Genomic DNA, 24,436 nt, shown 5'->3' with positions numbered 1-24,436 from the left:
TATTTATAGATACATAAATTTTTGTTAATTAAATTTGAAACATCAATATGATGTGAGTCAGGTCATCTACACACAGTTGCCAGTTTCAAAATTTTCCTTTTAAAATTTTAAGTTACCGAGTATTTCTTTTCCCAAATCGTTTTACAATACTGTAGGTAAAACAGTATACTATTGTGCAAACCCCACAGAAAAAAAATTAACAAATGGAGACACCAAAAATGTAAAAAAAAAAAATGCTGTCTGACTTGCAACACTGTTGGTAGGGTCAGGTGGTTCTAACGGTACCTGCCAGGACCCGGTAATCAAATTTATAACAATATCTAACCTCAATTACTGTAGTTTATCTGATGTAGGCAATATGAAGTAAAAAATACCAGTTAAAGTGAGAAATTGGAAGAGAATAAACAAGAAAGATGTTGGGCTATTTTTGGTAGGGCTGAGGGAGAGAGTACCAGCTGTTTGGTCTTTTTTGGCGGGAGAGTCACGCAAATATCCGTACTAGTATTTGTTTGGTGTCTTCTGTATTTTTAAAAATGAATACTTGTAAATTAAAAGTACCGTAACATTGTATTATATAAAAACTTGTCATATTTCTGGAAAATAAGAAGCAAGAAAATAAGAATACACCGGTAAACACAATTTCAACGTACGCTAAAATTAAAAGCTGCTTAAGAAGGGCCGATGCAAACACAAAGCCTCCACGACCAGGGCTCTGCCGTATCAGTTAGACGGTACACGTGTTTATCGAATCGTTTTCAGTTAAAAAACTTTTACATCACAAGTGAATTAGGAAAGAATATTATTGTAATATAACAGTTTTTAACTGAAAACCATTCAAAAGGCGATTACGGTAACATCTTGTGAACGAAAGAAAGCGAGTCATTGTTTTTGTCACGATTTTATCCCACTTTCCACTATAATACGTACGTCATTTCAGCAAAAATATTACATTTCCATATTCTCAGAAATAAATAGTAGTTTTGCTGAAACGTGATGTATTTCAATGTAAATTAGGATAAACTACATGCAGAAAACAAAAGACTTTACCTAACCTTCCGATGTTCAAGATATGTTACTCGTATTTTTAATAGTTTTCGGTTAAAATACTGTTATATTAGTGATATTCTATTCATACTGTGGTTGATATAATACCTTCACGGAAATGTAATATTTTTTGCTGAAATGACATACGTATTACAGTGGAAAGTGGGATAAAATTGTGATGAAAACAATGACTTTCGCTTTGTTTCGTTCAAAAGATGTTACCGTAATCACTTTTCGAATGGTTTAGTTAAAAAACTGTTGTATTGTATTACAATAATATCCTAATTGACTTGAATAAATATTACGATACCATATTTCTGAATATTTTCATTAAAATCCATCAAAATCATTTTCCTTGTCATCGTCTGCAGCACCAAACAGCTTCTCCCAGTCCTCTCCTTGAACAGGGCTAGAGGGAACGTGTTTTTCGAATCGTTTTCAGTTAAAAAACTATTACATCACACGTATATTTTACCTAAACTGTGCCTGAATGAATATATTCTCGGAAATAAATAGTAGTTTTGCTGAAACGTGATGTATTTCAATGTAAAATAGGATAAAATACATGACGAAAACAAAAGACTTCACCTAAGCTTCCGATGTTCTTGAGATGTTATTCGTTTTTTTAATAGTTTTCGGTTAAAATTCTGTTATATTACAATGATATTCTATTCATACTGTGCTTGATATACTACATTCACGGAAATGTAATATTTTTTCCTGAAATTACGTACGTATTACAGTGGAAAGTGGGATAAAATCGTGACGAAAACAATGACTCGCTTTCTTTCGTTCAAAAGATGTTACCGTAATCGCTTTTCGAATGGTTTAGTTAAAAAACTGTTGTATTACAATAATATTCCCTCCTAATTGACTTGAATAAATACTTGAATGGAAATATACAATATTTTTGTTGAAACTACCCGCGTTTCAGTGTAAAGTGTCGTAATAATAAATGGTAAACAAGTTTATAGGACGTAGTGTTTCTCTGAAGGTTTTGTTGTTCCTTTACCCTCAAAAACTTGGGTCGACCTATAAACGAGGAATATCATAAATTAACGATTTCTTGGTCATAAAATCGGGGTCGACCTATACACGAAGGGGGGTTATAGACGAGTATATACGGTACGTATTACAGTGGAAAGTGGGATAAAATCATGACGAAAACAATGACTTTCGCTTTCTTTCGTTCAAAAGATGTTACTGTAATCGCTTTTCGAATGGTTTAGTTGAAAAACTGTTGTATTTCAATAATATTCCCTCCTAATTGGCTTGAATAAATACTTAAATGGAAATATACAATATTTTTGTTGAAACTACCTGCGTTTCAGTGTAAAGTGTCGTAATAATAAATGGTAAACAATTTGCCTTCAGCACTTGTGTTTCATGCACGGCGAGCCTCAGTTTATAGGACGTAGAGTGTTTTTAGTGGTTTTGTTGTACCATTACCCTCAAAAACGTGGGTGGAACTATAAACGAGGAATATCATAAATTAACGATTTCTTGGTCAAAAAATCAGGGTCGACTGATAACGAGGGAGGGTTATAGACGAGTATATACGGTATGTTGTCACAGTTTGATTGCCCATTTTAAAGTGGCGACCACGTGGTCGCTTGTTGTCGCTGTGCAGCTGTGGCGCTCACGCATGCGCACATGCACACAAATGCCCGCTAAAAAAAAAAAATCGTTTTTGAAAAGTCCAGATTCTCGGGTGGTCCGGATTTCTGGCATCCGGATTTTTGGACTTTTACTGTATTATTATTACAGTGGTCCCTTGGTTAACGAACACAATTCGTTCCACAGTCGTTCGTTAACCCAAAATTTTGTTAACCGAATCCATTGTTTCAATGGGATATTGGGTAATTGGTTCCAGCTCACAGAAAAGTACATACACTTTGAGGTGTATATGTAGAAGGTTCCTGGTTGATGATGATGATGGGAATTAGAAGTGGGGGTGGAGGAGAAGGGAGAAGAGAAGGAAGTGGGGATGGAGGAGAAATCACCTTTCAGGGGAGCCATGCTTGATGCAGTAAACTCAACAATAAAATTTTAAGTGCACTAGGTGTAATTCAAGATTATTTTATTTAAATCAACACTGCACAGCACTATATATTATCAATATGTTAACTAAGTTTCAGAATAACCAATAATTTTGATGTAAAAATGCAAAAATATTCAAGACACCAACAAAATTGATGTTCACTCCACTGTAAACAAAGCCCAACTGACGCCTGGTGGCTGAGTCAAGCAGCTGGTGGGAGCACAAAAAACTAGTTCCCTGTACTGCATATATTATGAATATGTTAACTAAATTTTAAAATGACAAATAATTGTAAAATAAAAAATGCAAAAATATTAAAGAGCACAACTTTCTTGATATTTACTCCACTGGAAACAAATGTAAACATAGAACAGATTATTGAATTGGCAGACTAGCTCATCAGCTGATGCTCACAACAAAACGTGTTTTTCGTAAGGATTTCATTAATCGAAGTTTTGTTCATTAACCGAATTGAAGATCCTTATGGGAGGTAATTCATTAACCAAAATTTTGTTAATCAAACTGTTCGTTAACCGAGGGACCACAGTATTATTGTATTATTGATTTATATTGTATAAGGTACATTCATAAACATTATGTAAAGATAGTTTGCAATTTTCATTAACTTTATTGTTCAGGGGAAGGGGGGTAAAACACCACACAAAAGATATGAAAAGCTCAGACTTTGGAACACATCTCATTATTATTGTGTTATTTTATTGGTAATAATTAATTCACGATACGATGATTTACCTTACACCGCAATATTGGAGAACACATTACAGTCGTTATTCTAGGCTTTACAGTACCGCACAACACAGATTTTTTGCAAAAACAGCAGCGAGCAAATCATGTTGCTAGGGTATGAGGGGATGTGCTGGGCGATGCATCAGCCAATCACAGGCATCCCATGCAGTCACATAACAGTATTAGCCAATCACAGCACATGAGCCTGTGGCCTAAGTTACCCAAGCAGCTAGCCCACTCATGCACCGGCACACAGGGATGTGTTAGAATGTGATCCAAAGTCTTGGAACTCTCGGAAAATTATTTCCCATGCCCAGAATGGAGAGATTTTCTCAGAATTTTCCGGAAAATCACATTATTCTATCCTTGGAAACCCATTGCTATGCCCAGAATGGAGAGACTTTTCCAGGAATTTCTCAGGTTAAAAAAAATCCAGCTAATGGAGAATTCCTGGCTTGAAGATTCCGGCTAACGGGGGAGAATATTATATTTGAGGAGGGGTTTCGTAGAGGGTTCATAATAAAGTAAATTGGTTTGGAATAGAGACACTACTGGAATCTGAGGAGTGGTTCGGTATATAGTTGGTGATATCTCTGTTAGCTGGAACAATTGGTGCAGAGCACTCCTGGGAATGAGAGATTTCCGGGTAACGAGACGACTCTGCCAGAGCCAGAAAAAATCCCTCATCCACGTAATTTTCTGGGTACCGAGAAAATTTTCTCGGAAGCTCCAGAAATTGCGCATTACACAATCTTTCAAACTCAGATAAAAATCCCTCATCCTCGGAATTTTCCAGGTAACGGAATAATGCTCTCAGAAGTTCCAGAAATTGCCAATTACATTATCTCTCGAACCCAGAAAAATATCCCCCATCCCTGGAATTTTTCAGGTACCAGAAAATTGTTCTTGGAATTTCCAGAAATGCGCCTGATTTTCGTCTCTCAAACTGGTATCAGGAAAATTTTCTCATAATTTTTCAGAAAATGTGCCACTTGGAAAATTTAAATTCCGACTATTGGAGAGTTCTGAGTTTGAGGGATTCCGGCTAACGGAAATATTACTATAGTGAACTTCGGTATACATATAGAAGTTCAGCATAGAGAGGTAATACAGTACTGCATAACTTAATTGTATAGGGGCAATATTACCATCATTCTATAGCACAGATAATTACTCTGCAGACTTTTGTTGACATTAACCTTACTGAATATCATACCTGAGCATACTCTTGAGACTTGAATTAAAGTTAAGCCTTTCTATTGAGGACGTAATAGAGGGTGGTGTGGGGGGCAAGGCAGGGAAGTACACCAGGATGGTCACCAGGATCGCTACTGCAACACCAGCATCTAGGGATATGTTTGTTTGTTTAGATTGGAAAGAATGAAGTACTATTCATCATCATGCAAAAAATATGACCAAAAATCAGGGATTTTAGTCTTAGGTATGCAATTGACTGTGTGGAGAATCTCTCACATTTTATTTTTTAATCCTGTTCGTATATAATAATGATAACAATAATAATAACAACACTGTAATAATAATAATAATAATAATAATAATAATAATAATAATAATAATAATAATAATAATAATAATAATAATAATAATAATGATGATGATGATGATGATGATGATGATGATGATGATGATAATAATAATAATAATAATAATAAAAACAAAAATAATAATAATAATAATAATAATAATAATAATAATAATAATAAAGAAATACAAAAATGACAAAAAAAATCAATAGTGAGAAAAGCTATACTGTATGTATATTGTGTTGTCAAGTAAGAGATACAATTGAAACAATTGAGACCTGCATTTGTGTGTAAATGAGGCAGAAAGTCAGATCAGCAACCTGGGACTTGGTCACAATTTTCATGATGCCATATAGCAGCAGGGTCTACCATTAGACAACACATTATGGTTACTTAAGGCAAAGTGGCCAGAACCAAGAGCAAATACACATACACATTTTCTTTCTATTCATTCCTAATACTGAATGCTGTAACAGATGGGTTCTGCTATGGCAGGCTTGTCCAATATGTTTACCACATGCAGTATGGTGATTTGGAGACAGGCTTGTGGTAAAATGAAGGTACAGGCGTAAAAATTATAGTTTGAAAATATGTGCATACTCCACTCTTGAAGTGACATGATATCATAAAGTCTACCACAATCATTATTTTACAAATGCACATTAATGTCTTGAAATGGTTTACTGTGTAACTTATTCCAATTTATCATTTTCTTGCAGTGAGAGGAATATTACCAACTTATTCTATGATTAATAATAAAATGTGACAATCTGACTTCCATGAGGTTATTGCGAATTCCGTTTAAAGCAACCTCTCTTGGAACGTATCTCGTGTTATATCGACGTTCTGCTATACACTAAAGAACTAAAATTTTTGTCTCTGGTGCAAACTATGTGATGTTCATACTCAACTTAAACACTATCTTACAAGGATTCCAACAATGCAAGATATATTCTGCTAAGTCTAGTCAGCGATACTTTATAAGATAAAAACTTTAAGCCTAAAACTTCCTTCACCCTTGCTGGGAGGAGGGGTGAGGTGTCGACAGCTGTCATGGAAGGGAGATAAGGTGCGTAGTTATCAAATAGAGGGAGTTTAAGTTTTGCACTTATAAATTGTCACGGAATTGACTTAGCAGAATATAACTTACATTGCTGGAATTCTTGTAAGATAGCGTGTGCATGAAAACGAGTAAAACTAAATGAAGAAAGTTACGTATACCTACACGAACTAAAATTTTTATGTCTTGTGAAAACTATGTAATGTTTATATACTCAAATTATTCCCTATCTTGCAAGGATTCCAACAATGTAAGTAATATTCTGCTAAGTTTAGTCTGTGACATTGTATAAGATAAAACCTTTAGGCCTAAAACTACATTCACCAGACCATCAGTTCCCGGAAAATCGGTGTGTGTGTGTGTGTGTTTTTTTTCTTGTATCCTCTTCACCACTGATCGACTTGTTAGCCACTTGCGCGGTCGGTCACGTTCTCTGTTCTTGGCATGCACTGCCTCCTGAATGTATCTGAACCTGCTCCAGTGACGGTTAAGTCTGGTCTTGAGAGAGCTCACACTCGGTGCCGTCACAACACTCTCTGGCAGGTTGTTCCAAGAGTTCACATCTCTCACTCTGAAAAAGTTTGCCCTCACATTTTTCTGTACTTGAGGCTCCTTCAACTTGAAGCTGTGACCCCTTGTGGGGTCAGCGTCCACCAGCTTCAGGTATGGACACTCAACTGAGTAGTGCCCTTTGAGATGTTTAAACACCTCAATTAGGTTCCCCCTTGCCAGTCTGTAGCATAAGCTAGGAAATTGCAGACACACTAATCTCTCTGGGTAGCTGAGGTGTCAAAGTTCAAGCACCAATCTGCTGGCCCTCCTTTGGACATTTTCAATCAACTGACAGTCCCTGGCATATCTCAGGGACCAGGCGGGGTGACAGTACTCAAGGCGAGGAAGCACCTCACTCTTGAAGATCGTATGAGTGTAGGCCCTAATAATTTACTTGCTTGAATCACCTTCTTCTCACAATGGCATGAGAACTTCAGTTCATTGTCAACATATACACCCAGGTCCTTTTCACAATCGGTCTCAATTAGTACAATTTCTTCATCCTGTTGGGACATATAATACGCCTCTTTACCATTGGTATGTCCCAGGTGCATCCTCTTACACTTCGTGACATTGAATCTTAGCAGCCATTTCTTCGACCATTCTTCAAACTCACAAAGATCTTTCTGCAGCTCCTCACAATCCAATTGGTTCTTAATTTCCAGAAATAACTTGGCATCATCTGCAAACATTTCAATGGAGGTGTGAAAGCTTCCGTCATGTCATTTATGAAGCAAAAAAAATAACAGCGGGCCCAATTAATCACCACACACACTGCTTGTGATTACAGGTAGTCCCCGACTTACGACTGACTCAACTTATGTCAATCCGCACTTACAACCTGCTCTGACCGTATGACCGTCTGCACATACGACTGCCACAGTCGTGACCAATTTTTTTTTCCAAATGACGTGCACATTTTCTATACCAAAATGTTTCCGTCCAGGGTGAGAGCGTGGCTTGGGTCACCACGTGGTTACACTCAGTAAAGCACTTAGTTGGTGTTTGGCTATCGTATCCTATACTGATCGCGCTGTGTACTTACATTATTATCGTATTTAATTGACTTTATAATGACTGGAAAGCGTACAAGTGAGATGAAAATGAAGATAATGCAATATGAGAATGGAAAAACTGTAGCAACAATCTCAAGCGACCTAGGCTTCTCGCACTCGACCATATCCACTATTCTGAAGGACAAGGTCCTATTCACGATGTGGAAAAATTATTGGTGATATGGATAGAAGACCAAATACAGAAGCGTGTACCCTTAAGCCTTTTATCCTTACAGGCTAAAGCAAGAAGCCTGTTTCAAAGCCTGAAGGAGCAGGCAGGAGATGAATGTGAGCAAACCTTTACAGCAAGTCATGGGTGGTTTAATAGATTTAAAAAACGCTACAGTTTACATAATGTTAAGGTGAGTGGAGAGGCAGCTAGTGCTCATGTTGGTGCTGCCGAAGCTTTTAAGGAGGAGTTAGATGATGCGATTGTGGAAGGAAATTATTTGCCTGAGCAAATATTCAGTGTGGATGAGACTGGATTATTATGGAAGCGCATGCCTGAGCGGACATACATCCACAAAGAGGCGAAAACAATGCTAGGATTCAAGGCATTCAAGGACAGAATTACACTTCTGTTGGGGGGGGGGATGTTGCTGGTTTCAAGCTAAAGCCCTTCATGATTTATCATTCAGATAACCCCAGGGCTTTTAAACATGTCAGCAAGCACACACTGCCAGTGTTTTATCGCAGTAACAAGAAAGCCTGGATGACCCTAGTACTGTTTGAGGATTGGTTCATGAATTGTTTCATTCCTCGAGCCAAGGAGTATTGTCTGCAACAACGGATTCCATTCAAGATTTTGCTGATTTTGGATAATGCTCCGGGACACCCACCACACCTGGACGACATGCACCCTGATGTTAAGGTAGTCTACATTCCACCTAACACTACCGCTGTCATCCAACCCATGCATCAAGGTGCTATTGCTGCCTTTAAAGCGTATTATTTACGTACAACCTTCGCTCAGGCTGTTTCTGCTACTGAAGGTGAGAAAACACTCAGAAAGTTTTGGAAGGAGTACAATGCTTTGTCATGTGAAGAGGCAGCACTGGTGGGGCGTGAGGAGACAGCACTGGGGGACTTCTTGAAATAGATGTCCAATTTAGACTGCACAGTTTGCATGTTCTTTTCATTATAAATTTCTCTGTAGCAAGCAAGTGCATCTTGGATCATTCTGTCAACTTTGGCATAATGCTCATAATTTTGATCCATGCCATCAAACATTTGCATTCCTTTATTAATTGTAGCAAATGCCTCTGTCATTTGTTTCACTGAAAACTTTTTGGGGGGTGCAGGCTCTTCTTCTACATTTTGTCTCTCTTCTTCCTCTGCAATTGTCTGTGCATCTAGTTCAATAAGATCCTCGTTACTGAGCTCTTCTGCTACACTTTCAACCAATTGTTCAACATCTTCATTATCAATTTCTAACTGAAGCTGTTTACCTGACTCCACTATCTTGTTATTAATATCCGAAATAACTTCAGTTTCATTAAATCCTCGAAAACTGTAGCGTTTTTTAAATCTATCAAACCACCCATGACTTGCTGTAAAGGTTTGCTCACATTCATCTCCTGCCTGCTCCTTCAGGCTTTGGAACAGGCTTCTTGCTTTAGCCTGTAAGGTTAGAAGGCTGAAGGGTACACGATTCTGTATCTGGTCTCCTATCCATATCACCAATAATTTTTCCATATCGTGAATAGGACCTTGTGTTTTCTTTGAAATTATAGTTCCCTTTATAGGTGTTGTTCCATTCACTAGATCACGAATATGTTCCTTGTCCTTCAGAATAGTGGATATGGTCGAGTGCGAGAAACCTAGGTCACGTGAGATTGGTGCTACTGTTTTCCCATTCTCATGCTGCATTATTATCTTCATTTTCATCTCAAAAGTAATTGCCTGTCTCCTTTTCTTTAGAGCACCACCAGCACTCTCACTTGTACGCTTTCCAGTCATTATAAAGTCAATTAAATACGATAATAACGAAAGTTCACAGCGCAATCAGTATAGGATACGATAGCCAAACACCAACTAAGCGCTCCAATGAGTGGAAGCTGTACCCACGCGGGTGCCACGCTCTCGCCCGGACCGAAACGTTTTGGTATAGAAGATACGCGCGTCATTTGAAAATATTGTTGGTCACGACTGCCGCGGTAGTAAGGTCAGAGCAGGTCGTAAGTACCGATGGTCGTAAGTATGAATGGACGTAAGTCCAAGCAGTCGTAAGTCGGGGACTACCTGTAGTCGATATTACCATCCAATTCCAGAATTTGGGTCCAAATATCCATTACCTTGAGTAATTGTGTTAAGCAGGAGCGTCCCAGCATAAAAACGTGTTGGCAATCCTTTACAAGGTTGTTTCGCAGTAGCTGTTCCATCAATTCAGTTCTTATAATTCTCTCAAGTACTTTACATACTATGCTGGTCCAGGTCACTGGTCAATAATTATTCGTGGTGTCGATCGCCCTTCTTGAAAATGGGAATCACATAATCAATTTTCTAATCACTGGGGACCTTTTGCTCAACCAGGCATTCACAGAACAGGATCTTCAGGGGCTCTGCGAGCTCGTTGCGCAACTCCCTTAGCACTATGGGATGCACCATGTCAGAGCCAGGACTCTTATGAACCTTTAGCTTTGAAAAATTATTTCTTATAACCTCTTCTGAGAATACAATGTGGGTTAGCGCTGTGTCGAACCGTCTGTCCTCAAAAGCAGGAAGATTGTTTGCATCCTCCCTTGTGAACACCGAGGAAAAAACTGTTCAACACCTCCACTTTGTCCTGGTCAGAATCTGCATAACTACCATCTTCAAGTTGATATTCTTACTCGGGTTTTTAATTTCGATTTTGTGTAGCGGTAAAACACCTTTGGGTTTGACTTGACCTTGCTTGCATTCTGCCTCTAGAATTCCCTTTTAGCCCTTCTACACTCTGACTTAGCTTGGTTCCTGGATCTTACGTACATCCTCCTGTCCTGCTCATCGCTTGACCTAACCCACGCCTCGAATTTCCGGGTTTTCTTCTTAACTTTGTCATGTGTAGGGTCTCCTTGTATTCCTGGAGGAGGCACTGGGTTTGGTCTTGGGTATATATTTATTGATCAAATGGTTCACTTTACTGGCTATGATATCCAGCGCAGTGTCTGGGTTCTTCTATCTTAGTGAGTCAAGCGAGTGAATACGCCTCATCTCCTCCCTCGTCCTGTCGTAATTTCCAATGTAATATTTGAACCTGGACCTGGTTTTGTCATGAACCAAATAACAGTTAAATCTGAAGGACAATGTTATGTGGTGACTGGTGCCAACGGGGGCTAGGTGTTCCAGTTTGGCCACCATACCCTCCTCGTTTGTTATGATGAGGTCCAGTGGCTTGGGTGTTTGCTCCCCTCTGTAATGCATCGGGTCTTTAACATGTTGCAACAGAAAATTATCTCTCAGAGTTATACAAAAAGAGTAACAAGGTTAGTTAAGTAATTTTGAGAGGTCTCATTTCTCCAGCCGATGTTACCATAGTTAAGTCCCCCATAATAAGGAGGTGGCTAGGGTTGAGCACCGTTGCATTGTCTATTAAGTCTCTTAAGTTCCTTTGGTTTAATAAGCTGCAGTTTGGGGATCTGTAGATGCACCCAACAATAAATGTCTCCCCTCTAATTTAATTTTACACCACCTGGATTCTTCAAAACATCCTCTCCCTGTACCCTCACCTGGCTGGCTCTAAGGTTTTGCCTAACATAGATAACCACTCCCCTCTTGCAAGTTGCTTGAGAAAGGTTCGTAAATGAGTCATATCCAGCAATACTGAACTCACATTTCTCCGGGTCGATTCTCCTGTTCTTGTACAACAGTTCTACAACACCTACTATATCTGGTTGATGTATCGTTAATAGTGTTTCAAACTCCTCTCTCTTATTAAGGAATATGTCAGTATTAGTGTACATGACTTTCAAGCCGGAATTTGTTCTCGGTAACGTCTCTGCTCTTGGTAGTGACTCCAGCCCCCCTCCATCCTCAGCAGCTACAGCATTTGCTAAATACGTTGTATTTTGCGGGGTGTGGTCATAGATGTCATTGTTTACATAGCGCTCGTCTCCTCCTGGGTGGGAGGTAGAGTGTCCCGCTCTCCCCCGCCTCTGTGCTGACGCTCTTGCTTCCACTACACTCCCCCTGGATATAATCTATGTATGCCAGTCCCTGTTCTTCATCGACTGCTCCCTCCTTTGCTTCAAGCCCCGTAAGAATTTTTGTGCTGTTCCTTCTGCATTAGTGTGCGATCTGGGTGTATGAATATATTCCGAAATACCCCGCTCCTTGCTAAGTCTTTTGCCTCCCGAATAACTTCCCATTTTTTATCCTCACTCACTAGTGTGATCTTGAGGGAGCAAGGCTTGTCCTCCTGCTTTTGTCACAGCCTCCTTACATCCTGAGGGGGGTGGTGACATATTCAGATCCCCTGTACACATATGTGTTTTTCTACTTTCAGCTTCCTCCGATTGGCTCTCAAGGACTCCAAACACTATTATGTTGTTCCTGCACTGGAAATGTTCCCATTGCTCCTCCTCTCCTCTAACAGTAGGTCTTCTAGTTCACATCACTTCATCACACTTCTTCAAGTGTCCCTAGCTGCTGTAGAACATGTTCAGATCCGGCATTACTTTCCGCCACCTTCTGTGGCCCTGCTTAGCTAAAGCCTGAGCAAACTCTCCTTCACTACTCCTTCCATTCTATCAGCTACTTCGTCAGTCTTAGCAAGGATCTTTTTCCCAACTTGCTCTAGTTTGGCAACCAACAAGGATTCAGCTTTATCTATTTTCATCCCTAGGATTCTCATTCCTTCATGGTCTGGCAATCGTCTTATTTACTTTGATTTTGTAGTTAAGGCAATAGTAGCAACAGCCTTCATGCTTTACTGCATAATGTATCGTCCTAAACACTGTACAGCCCAGACCCACACAATGTACATCAGACGTTGCCCTGCAGTAATTGCATGTCAACAGGCTTCCTGGTGATGCTGGGGTTTTAGCTTCTGATTCCCTACGCCTCATGTTTTGTCACAAACTCTCTTCTTCCTTTTATGTACTTACACCTGTGGGGCACGTGGTGCTTGACAGCTATCGCTGTTGGGGAAGGGGGTGTGCAGCCTCTGTAAGAGTCTTCTCAGACTTAAGCCCAGTTTACAATGTGATATAATTCAAATTGTCGGCTTAATAATATTAATCTTTATTATTTCTATGATAATTGCTTCTGTGCTTTGGTGGCAGGGATTTAGCGTCAAGGTCCCTTTAAAGAACCACGTCGCTGCATTCGTACATAGGCCTCTTTGTGGTGCCAACCACCGGACTCTCACATTTAATTTCTTCTGACGAAGAAATTTACCCCTTGCTGGGATGACTGCCTTTATAATCACATCTTCTAATTGTAATCTAAGTGAACTAAGATGTGTGAGTGATCATGCCCTTGTGGCAGACTAATAGTATTTAAAAAATCACTTAGCTGTCCTGCCAGTCTTGAACTCGCTGGCACCCTCGTTCGTCCAGTGTTGCCGTCAGAGAAAGTTTGACTTTTTTTTTTCTCGACAAGTTGTTGGTATCTCTATGTGCTGTCACTATGAACACTATATCTCGTTATGAATGGTGGATTATATGCACAATCACAGAATAAAATAAAAGTTTCTTTGTGGCGGCAATAATGCCATTCGAGACATTTCAGGTTGATTTTGTTTAACTATTATTTACTTATGTTTTCCAGTTCTCATCAACAAATTTATCTTGATGTACTATCACTATGTACACTGTATCTCCCTATGAATGGTGGATCGTTGGCACAATTTCAGTCCTTGAGAAAACACACACACAAAAGAAAAACTTTCTTTGTGGCACCAATAATATGACTTGGTTACTATCAGGCACTGGTGCCTGGTTGCTTGTCCCAATTTGTTTTTCACTTCAATTTATTTTCAGCCTCCACTGCGGTCACTGTTGTCACTATGGACTGTGTTAGCTAAAGGCACAATACTACACTCTCTGATCAGCCTTTGGATGGTCACAGAGTGTTTTTAATATACAATCGTGAATAACATTACAAATCCAACATCGATTTACACATTGACATCACTAAGACGATCTTGACGCTCTTATGTAATCAGTCCAATTTCCACTGCTCAACAAAGAAGGTCAAAGTGCCAACACCGTTTGTTACAGACGCAACATGACACAACCCGCACTGCACCCTTGCTGCACTGTTTCTTATTTCTTACTGTAGAGTTCAGATACCTTCACACTGGAGATTATGGTGTATCACTACATAGAAACTCACTCCATCACCCGACATTCCATGGGATTTAATGAATTCACACACCCTCCTACATACATATTAGAAAAAGTACAAGAAATAATTGTCCTAAGGGCAAACACATAAAGGAAATATTATGTTCTTTGCACAAGAGTTAGCTGGCTCAGTGGGGGAGCGGAGGAGGTGCAGAGTGTGGTATCAGGTAGGAATCCACTGAGGGTGTGCCTTGCATGGCGGTATCAGGGTGTATGCAAATGGCGCATTTATTTAATTTTCATTTACTGGTTTGGCAATACAGTATTTTTTGTTTTAAATTATTTATTGGTATTATATTTATTTATTCCTCATATTTACTAGCATTGTATATATTATTTCAAGAAAACTATGGCTACAGGAGGAAACTACACACAAAAGTTTTTTCCTAAACACTCCCTGTTAAAATGGGGTGTGTGTCTTATATGCCGTAAAATATGGTATATATCCGGACCAAATTATGACCTCAAATGACAAGTGTTACCGTTACTGACACCAGATAATTGAAGGGGGTAGTAGTAAGTGACCACAGGTGCTACTCGCCTCACCCACACACCCTGCAGGTACATGGTGAGTTGACAGGAGTTATGACATCACAAGACAAGGGTTACCACCACTGACAACATTTAGACAGACACAAGTGATCTGTGAGTTAGCAAATAACCTCAAAAATTTTGCCAGGGCAAGTAAAAAGAAATATCTGGGCAATTAAATGTTCCACATGTAATCTGCACAGCCTTATACAACCTGACACTTACAAATATACATAAGTCTATGGATATCACTTCTGATCTCCTCAGATGTGGTGCTGTTGGAAGGGGAGCGGACAAGTAGGGGCTCCAGATAGCTCCCTGCTGACCCAAGTTGGTTCAGAACTTGGCTCACAGCTGAAAGAAGGAAATTTAAGAGTCAACACAAGCAGAAAATCAGGAGCAAGTTTTGGTCAATTCTGTGAATGTGATAAGTGTGTGAATGTATGTGCACACACATACAGAGTTATACTAAATTTTAATTGAATACTTTCTTTTATAAGTAATTATTTACTTTTTAAAAGTACTGAAATTATTTATTACTTTTACTTAAGTATGTTTTTATAATAATTTTACTCCAATACAATTATTGAAAAACAAAAACTGTTACTCATTACATGCCTCAAACGAAGAGTTCTAATGTCCTGGCAAACTACTATATTTTAATGAATGAATGAATTAATTATTAACCATAGTAAAAGAGTTGTGTAGGTGGAGGGTATGGTGTGGGTGAAGCCAGAAGGATAGGGTGTGGGTGAGGGGAGACACCACGCGGTCACATACCTAGAGGTATCATGAGGTGAGGCAAGATCAGGTGGCAGTGGCCATGACAGTGATCTTTCCCTTTGAGCTTCATGTGTCCATTAGCACCTTGACCACCCACCTAACCTTACCTACCCTCTTATCCCCCTCCCCCATAGAATCTCCTTCTTTCTCTCTTTCCACTTTAGTTGGTCTTCCTGTTAGACATCAGTTGTTTTGTATATACCTGTACCTAAAATGAATTTCAAAGAGGCTATGATTCTAAAATGCTTTATATAATTCCATCTTAGACATAAAGCCTGTGTCTATACATACGTGTGCGACTGAGTGTATTTAAAATTCTGCTTAAATAACTAAGTGACACCATCCCCCTCGAGCACCTGCCAGATGTTATGTGGTGTGAAAAATTCAGCCACTCATCAATTAGAATGGAAAAGTGATGTCACCACAGCCACACCCAATTAGAGGACGTTCACGGTGAGTCTTAGTCAGACTCACTCACTATGGAGGAAACATTCATCCACAAACTCCTCAACTGAAGGAACTTGATAGCTACTTGGCATGCCCAGAGGATGGAATGGAGTTACTTAGGTCTTTACCAACATTATGTGACTAATCTTTCAAACTTAACACCCCATACCTGCATCTGCTGCTAGTGAGCATCTGTTTAGTCAAGTTGGGTTTATTACTTATTATTTAATTAATTTAACCAGTTGGCAAGCCTAGTCACAAGACCATGCGGTCAGACACTAATACATTGGTACTCTTATTTTTCAGACACACTATGAATTGTGATATGTAGCGGAATCCAAGAATATCAAAGGTGGGGGGTCCAAAAGGTGAGAGTGGGGTAACATGTTGAGCACAGTGAGCCCACCCAGATGTATAGTGGGGGTAAAATTATTATTTTTTTTAATTTAACCATTATCATGGGGATTTTGAAGCCATTTTAAAGCCACGAGCACTTGATATTAGGAGATATTCTAAGGTCTATAGTAATTATGTTTTACTATACAAAAATGCCAGAAAAAGTATTAAATTTTTTGATGAAAAAGGGTGGGGTCCAGACCCCCAGATTCCCCTGATCCACCCCTGATATGGAGACAATATTAATAAGATTTCAGGACAATGGGACTTGGCACCCACCAAAGCGTGCGTAGCGACAAAGAATTAAATCCAAATACATAGGTGGTATATATATATATATATATATATATATATATATATATATATATATATATATATATATATATATATATATATATATATATATATATATATATATATATATATATACCCTGTACAGTGAGCCCTTGAAGATTTGGACATGGTAAATCTGGATTTCGGAATTTTTGGAAAAATTTTGGGGTTCCAGGGGCTAAGAAGCCTCCCTTAGAAGCATTTCCTAAACAGAACAAAGATCATCTTAGGCCCGTGGAACTAAGATGACAGTGCACGGGACACAGGTGCCCAAGGCGTGAAACATAAACAGAGTTGTCAATTGTTATTTGCGGGAATATTATTTCATTCACTCTCGTAACAATACAAATTCCTTATTATGTTATCGTAGGTAAATGCATGGTTTATATACAGTAATTTGTTTATCACCGTGCCCATCACCATTTTCAAATTAGACTACAAGATATGTATTTCTCCCATATGTATGCCAGGCAACATACACCTGACAATGGGAGAAGTAAGGGGAGTGAGTGACTGCGTGCTTAAGGGTTAGCTAGCTCAGCTGTAACTTTGCCCTCCCCTGCTATATTTCACTGGATTTACGGTTATTATTAGTGTTTACTGATATAATAGTGCTTAATAGTGATTAATCATGGCATTGTAGCCAGGTTAGACTCGTCACTGTAACCACCAGGCTACTGAGCCAAGCCGTGGTGTTATGCTTGTTTATCAACTCATATTTTTGGGTAGATATACGTAACTTTCTTCATTTATTTTTACTCACTTACATGCACACACCATCCTACACATGTTGTGAAAAAAGGAAAAGAAATAATTGTCCTAAGGGCAAACACAATAAGGGAATATACACTTCTTTGCACAAGAGTTAGCTGGCTCAGTGAGGGAGTGGGAGGAGTGTGCAGAGTGTAGCTGGTGTTGTGTTTTTTTTACTGGTTTGGCAATACAGTAAGTTCTCGATATGTGCGACTTCAGCATATGTGAATTCACTCATATAAGAGAACCCTATTCCTACTGGGAATTAAATTTATGCGAGAAAGATTCGCCCTAATGCGAGTGAGTCAGTCATCAACGAGTCTCGTGTTTTGTCGGTTACTGTCGGGCGTTGTGCTGCTTGTGCGTCGCTTCCTGCCACAATGCACACAGTCTCGAACTAGCCCATCGCCCATGTGGACTACCATTCTATCACCTCTGAGGATTCGTTTGTGATTTGGTGTTTTTTGCAACCATTATCCATATTTCTCTAGTAATATGGCTTCCAAATTTCCAGCATTGTCTTCTCCTAGTCCGTCTACCCATGAAGAGGAAGAGAACAGCCATAACACTACAAATGAAGTTATAAATTTGGGGGTGGGTGTGTTGGGGGGTGTGTTGGGGGGGTGGGGTGTAGGGGGTGGGGTGTGTTGGTGTGTGGGTGTGTTGGTGTGTGTGTGGGGTGTGTGTGGGTGTGTGTGTGTGTGTGTGTTGGGGTGTGTGTGTGTGTGTTGGGGTGTGTGTGTGTGTGTTGGGGTGTGTGTTGGGTGTGTGTGTGTTGGGGTGTGTGTGTTGGGGGGTGTGTGTGTTGGGGGGTGTGTGTGTTGGTGTGTGTTGGGGGTGTGTTGGGGGTGTGTGTTGGGGGTGTGTTGGGGTGTGTGTTGGGGGTGTGTTGGGGGTGGTGTGTTGGGGTGTGTTGGGGGTGGGTGTGTTGGGGGGTGGTGGGGGTGGTGTGTTGGGGGGTGGGGTGTGTTGGGGGGTGGGTGTGTTGGGGTGGGTGTGTTGGGGGTGGGTGTGTTGGGGGTGGGGGTGTGTTGGGGTGGGTGGGGTGGGTGTGTTGGGGGGTGTTGGGGGTGGGTGTGTTGGGGGGGTGGTGTTGGGGGTGGGTGTGTTGGGGTGGGTGTGTTGGGGGGGTGGGGTGTGTTGGGGGGTGGGTGTGTTGGGGGTGGGTGTGTTGGGGGGTGGGTGTGTTGGGGGGTGGGGTGTGTTGGGGGGGGGGTGTGGTGGGGGTGGGGTGTTGGGGGGTGGGGTGTGGGTGTGTTGGGGGTGGGTGTTGGGGGGGTGGGTGTGGGGGGTGGGTGTGTTGGGGGTGGGTGTTGGGGGGTGGGGTGTGTTGGGGGGTGGGGTGTGTTGGGGGTGGGGTGTGTTGGGGGTGGGTGTGTTGGGGGGGGTGGGTGTGTGGGGGGTGTGTTGGGGGGTGGGGTGTGTTGGGGTGGGGTGTGTTGGGGGGTGTGTGTTGGGGTGGGGTGTGTTGGGGGGTGGGTGTGTTGGGGGGGTGTGTTGGGGTGTGTTGGGGTGGGTGTGTTGGTGGGTGTTGGGGGTGGGGTGTGTTGGGGGTGGGGTGTTGGGTGGGGTGTTGGGGGTGGGTGTGTTGGGGTGGGTGTGTTGGGTGTGGGTGTTGGGGTGTGTGTGTGTTGGGGTGTGTGTGTGTGTTGGGGTGTGTGTGTTGGGGTGTGTGTGTGTGGTGTGTGTGTTGGGGTGTGTGCTGGGGTGTGTGTGTGTTGGGGTGTGTGTTGGGGTGTGTGTGTTGGGGTGTGTGCTGGGGTGTGTGTGTGTGTTGGGGTGTGTGTGTGTGTTGGGGGTGTGTGTGTGTGTGTTGGGGTGTGTGTTGGGGTGTGTGTGTGTGTGTGGGGTGTGGGTGTGTGTGTGTGTGTGTTGGGGGTGGGTGTGTGTTGGGGTGTGGGTGTGTGTGTGTTGGGTGTGGGTGTGTGTTGGGGTGTGGGTGTGTTGGGGTGTGTGTGTGGGGTGTGTGTGTGGGGTGTGTGTGTGGGGTGTGTGTGGGGTGTGTGTGTGTGTTGGGGTGTGTGTTGGGGTGTGTGTGTGTGTGGGGTGTGTGTGTGTGTTGGGGTGTGTGTGTGTTGGGGTGTGTGTGTGTGTGTGTGTGTGTTGGGTGTGTGTGTGTTGGGGTGTGTGTGTGTGTGTGTGTTGTGTGTGTGTTGGGGTGTGTGTGTGTGTGTGTGTTGGGGTGTGTGTGTGTGTGTGTGTTGGGGTGTGTGTGTTGGGGTGTGTGTGTGTGTGTGTTGGGGTGTGTGTGTTGGGGGTGTGTGTGTGTGTGTGTTGGGGTGTGTGTGTGTTGGGGTGTGTGTGTTGGGGTGTGTGTGTGTGTGTTGGGGTGTGTGTTGGGGTGTGTGTGTTGGGGTGTGTGTGTGTTGGGGTGTGTGTGTGTTGGGGTGTGTTGGGGTGTGTGTGTGGGTGTGTGTGTGTGTGTGTGTTGGGGTGTGTGTGTGTGTGTTGGGGTGTGTGTGTTGGGGTGTGTGTGTTGGGGTGTGTGTGTGTGTGTGTGGGGTGTGTGTGTTGGGGTGTGTGTTGGGGTGTGTGTGGGGTGTGTGTGTGTGTGTTGGGGTGTGTGTGTGTGTTGGGGTGTGTTGGGGTGTGTGTGTGTGTGTGTTGGGTGTGTGTGTGTGTGTGTTGGGTGTGTGTGTTGGGTGTGTGTGTGTGGTGTTGGGTGTGTGTTGGGGTGTGTTGGGGTGTGTGTGTTGGGTGTGTGTGTGGTGTGTGTTGGGTGTGTGTGTTGGGGTGTGTGTGTTGGGTGTGTGTTGAGGTGTGTGTGTTGGGTGTGTGTGTTGGGGTGTAGGTGGTGTTGGTGTGTTGAGATGAATTTGATACCAAATGATCCTTAATAATTCTCTACTAAACGCATCCAATAAGGTAAGAATTTTTATAATTAACTTAGCACGCACGCACACACCAAACACACCACACACACACACACACACACACACACACACACACACACACACACACACACACACACACACACACACACACACACACACACACACACACACACAAAACACACAGAGGAATGAGGGTCTTATGACCTGAGGATGTCTTGAATGACATTTTTACCTGGAGGTATATACATAGTACTACTGTATTGTATTGTATATAGAGGGTACAGGTATTAATAAGCACAGATTATTACAGTAACAGATCTGCTGTAATTGATGAAAACAAATAAACAGTGGACACAGGAGAGACCTTTTGGGGAGAGGTGTCATGGTCACCTTTACCCCCCCCCTCCTGAACTGGACCTTCTCCCAGGAGGGGAGATTAACTTGTACACACACACACAACCACACAGACAAACAACCCTCCACACACACAGACACCCCCCACACACACAGACAACACCCCCACACACAGACAAACACCCCACACACACACAGACAAACACCCCACACACACAGACAAACACCCCCACACACACAGACAAACAACCCCTCCACACACACAGACAAACACCCCCCCACACACACAGACAAACACCCCCACACACACAGACAAACACCCCCCACACACACAGACAAACACCCCCCACACACACACACAGACAAACACCCCACACACACAGACAAACACCCCCCACACACACACACAGACAAACACCCCCACACACACAGACAAACACCCCCCACACACACAGACAAACACCCCCACACACACAACACAGACAATACCCCCACACACACACCACACAGACAACCCCACACACAACACAGACAAACCCCAACACAACACACAACACAGACAAATACCCCCCACACACAACCACACAGACAAACACCCCCACACACACAACCACACAGACAAACACCCCCACACACACCACACAAACACCCACAACCACACAGACAAACACCCCACACACACAACCACACAGACAAACACCCCCACACACACACAGACAAACACCCACCCACACAGACAAACACCCCCACCACACAACCACAGACAAACACTCCCCCACACACACACAACCACACAGACAAACACCCCCCACACACACACACAGACAAACACCCCCACACACACACAACCACACAGACAAACCCCCACACACACAACCACACAGACAAACACCCCCACACACACACACACACAAACACCCCCACACACAACCACACAGACAAACACCCCCACACACACAACCACACAGACAAACACCCCCCACACACACACAACCACACACCCCCACACACACGACCACACACCCCCCACACACACACAGACAAACACCCCCACACACACAAACACCCCACACACACACCACACACCAACACACACACACAGACAAACACCCCCACATACACAACCACACAGACAAACACCCCCACACACCACACAGACAAACACCCCCACACACCCCCACACACACACACAGACAAATACCCCCACACACACACAACCACACAGACAAACACCCCCCACACACAACCACACAGACAAACACCCCCACACACACACAGACAAACACCACAACCACACAGACAAACACCCCCACACACACACACCACACAGACAAACACCCCCCACACACACACAACCACACAGACAAACACCCCCACACACACAGCACACAAACACCCCCACACACACACACAGACAAACACCCACAACCACACAGACAAACACCCCCACACACACACAACCACACAGACAAACACCCCCCACACACACACACAGACAAACACCCCCACACACACAACCACAAAGACAAACACCCCCACACACACACAACCACACAGACAAACCCCCACACACACAACCACACAGACAAACACTCCCCCCACACACACCACACAGACAAACCCCCCACACACACAACCACACAGACAAACACCCCCTCCCACACACACACAACCACACAAACACCCCCCACACACACAGACAAACACCCCCACACACACACCCCCACACACACAGACAAACACCCCCCACACACACACAAAACACCCCCACACACACACAACCACACAGACAAACACCCCCCACACACACAACCACACAGACAAACACCCCCCCACACACACACAACCACACAAACACCCCCACACACAGACAAACACCCCCCACACACACACAACCACACAAACACCCCCACACACACACACAGACAAACACCCCCCCACACACACACAAACACCCCCCACACACACAACCACACAGACAAACACCCCTCCCACACACAACCACACAGACAAACCCCCACACACACAACCACACAGACAAACACCCCCCCACACACACACAACCACACAAACACCCCCCACACACACAGACAAACACCCCCCACACACACAACCACACAAACACCCCCCACACACACACAGACAAACACCCCCCACACACACACACACAAACACCCCCCACACACACAACCACACAGACAAACACCCCCACACACACAACCACACAGACAAACACCCCCTCCCACACACACACAACCACACAAACACCCCCCACACACACAGACAAACACCTCCCCACACACACAACCACACAAACACCCCCCACACACACACAGACAAACACCCCCACACACACACACAAACACCCCCACACACACCACACACAGACAAACACCCCCTCCCACACACACACCACACAGACAAACCCCCACACACACAACCACACAGACAAACACCCCTCCCACACACACACAACACAAACACCCCCCACACACACAGACAAACACCTCCCACACACACAACCACACAACCCACACAACACCCCACACACACAAACACCCCCACACACACAACCACACAGACAAACACCCCCCCACACACACAACCACACGACAAACACCCCCACAACACAACCACAAAGACAAACACCCCACACACACACACACAGACAAACCCCCACACACACAACCACACAGACAAACATCCCCCCCACACACACAACCACACAGACAAACACCCCTCCCACACACACACAACCACACAAACACCCCCACACACACAGACAAACACCTCCCCACACACACAACCACACAAACACCCCCACACACACACACAGACAAACACCCCCACACACACACAAACACCCCCCACACACACACAACCACACAGACAAACACCCCCACACACACAGACATAACACCCCCACATACACAACCACACAGACAAACACCCCCACACACAACCACACAGACAAACACCCCCCACACACACACAGACATAACCCCCACACACACACAACCACACAAACACCCCCCACACACACACAACCACACAGACAAACACCCCCACACACCCCCACACAGACACACCACACACAGACAAACAACCCCCACACACACAACCACACAGACAAACAACCCCCCACACACACACAACCACACAGACAAACCCCCCCACACACACACAACCACACAGACAAACACCCCCACACACCCCCCACACACACAACCACACAGACAAACACCCCCCCACACACACAACCACACACAGACGACTACTATTACTTTTCTATGATACAATGATACGAGGTATTAAGGATGTCACCTAGGTCAGAGAGTTTTCAGGTGACTAAAGATGCGGATACAGAACCCGCAGCGTCGATTACATTCGTTGTACATGCAGGATAGTCGGTGGCAGCGTCTTTCTGGTGTTGGAGCTTGTCTGCCTCGGTTTGCAGTCGGGCTAACTCGAAAGTACTGACACCTTCATGTGTGGTAATCGACTCCCAAGTAAGGGGATCAATTTGGCACTTTCTCAAGTTTGTCTTAAGACTATCCTTATACGTACCTTTTCAGTTGCCCGCGAGCGTTACGTTTACTATTCATTAGGTGACTGTAAAGTAGCTGCTTTGGCAGT

The 24,436-nt window shown here is 43.2% G+C and overlaps 1 protein-coding gene across 8 annotated transcripts in view; it reads right to left on the bottom strand.

The window, feature by feature from the left end:
• LOC121877622 (solute carrier family 49 member 4 homolog) overlaps window positions 1-24,436 on the bottom strand; it is a 125,460-nt gene that overhangs the window by 40,819 nt on the left and 60,205 nt on the right. For all 8 annotated transcript variants that reach the window (XM_042383432.1, XM_042383429.1, XM_042383428.1 and 5 more), the window contains exons 6-7: window positions 15,126-15,254; window positions 5,049-5,178 (exon numbers count right to left, since the gene is read on the bottom strand). In XM_042383432.1, the coding sequence (XP_042239366.1) occupies window positions 5,049-5,178; window positions 15,126-15,254 (259 nt within the window). The remainder of the gene's footprint in view (window positions 1-5,048; window positions 5,179-15,125; window positions 15,255-24,436) is intronic.

Source organism: Homarus americanus, unplaced genomic scaffold (assembly GCF_018991925.1).
Source record: "Homarus americanus isolate GMGI-L3 unplaced genomic scaffold, GMGI_Hamer_2.0 scaffold19918, whole genome shotgun sequence".
NCBI lineage: Eukaryota > Metazoa > Arthropoda > Malacostraca > Decapoda > Nephropidae > Homarus > Homarus americanus.
Note: the sequence above shows the minus strand (reverse complement) of the source record. Positions and strands in the feature narration are given on the sequence as shown.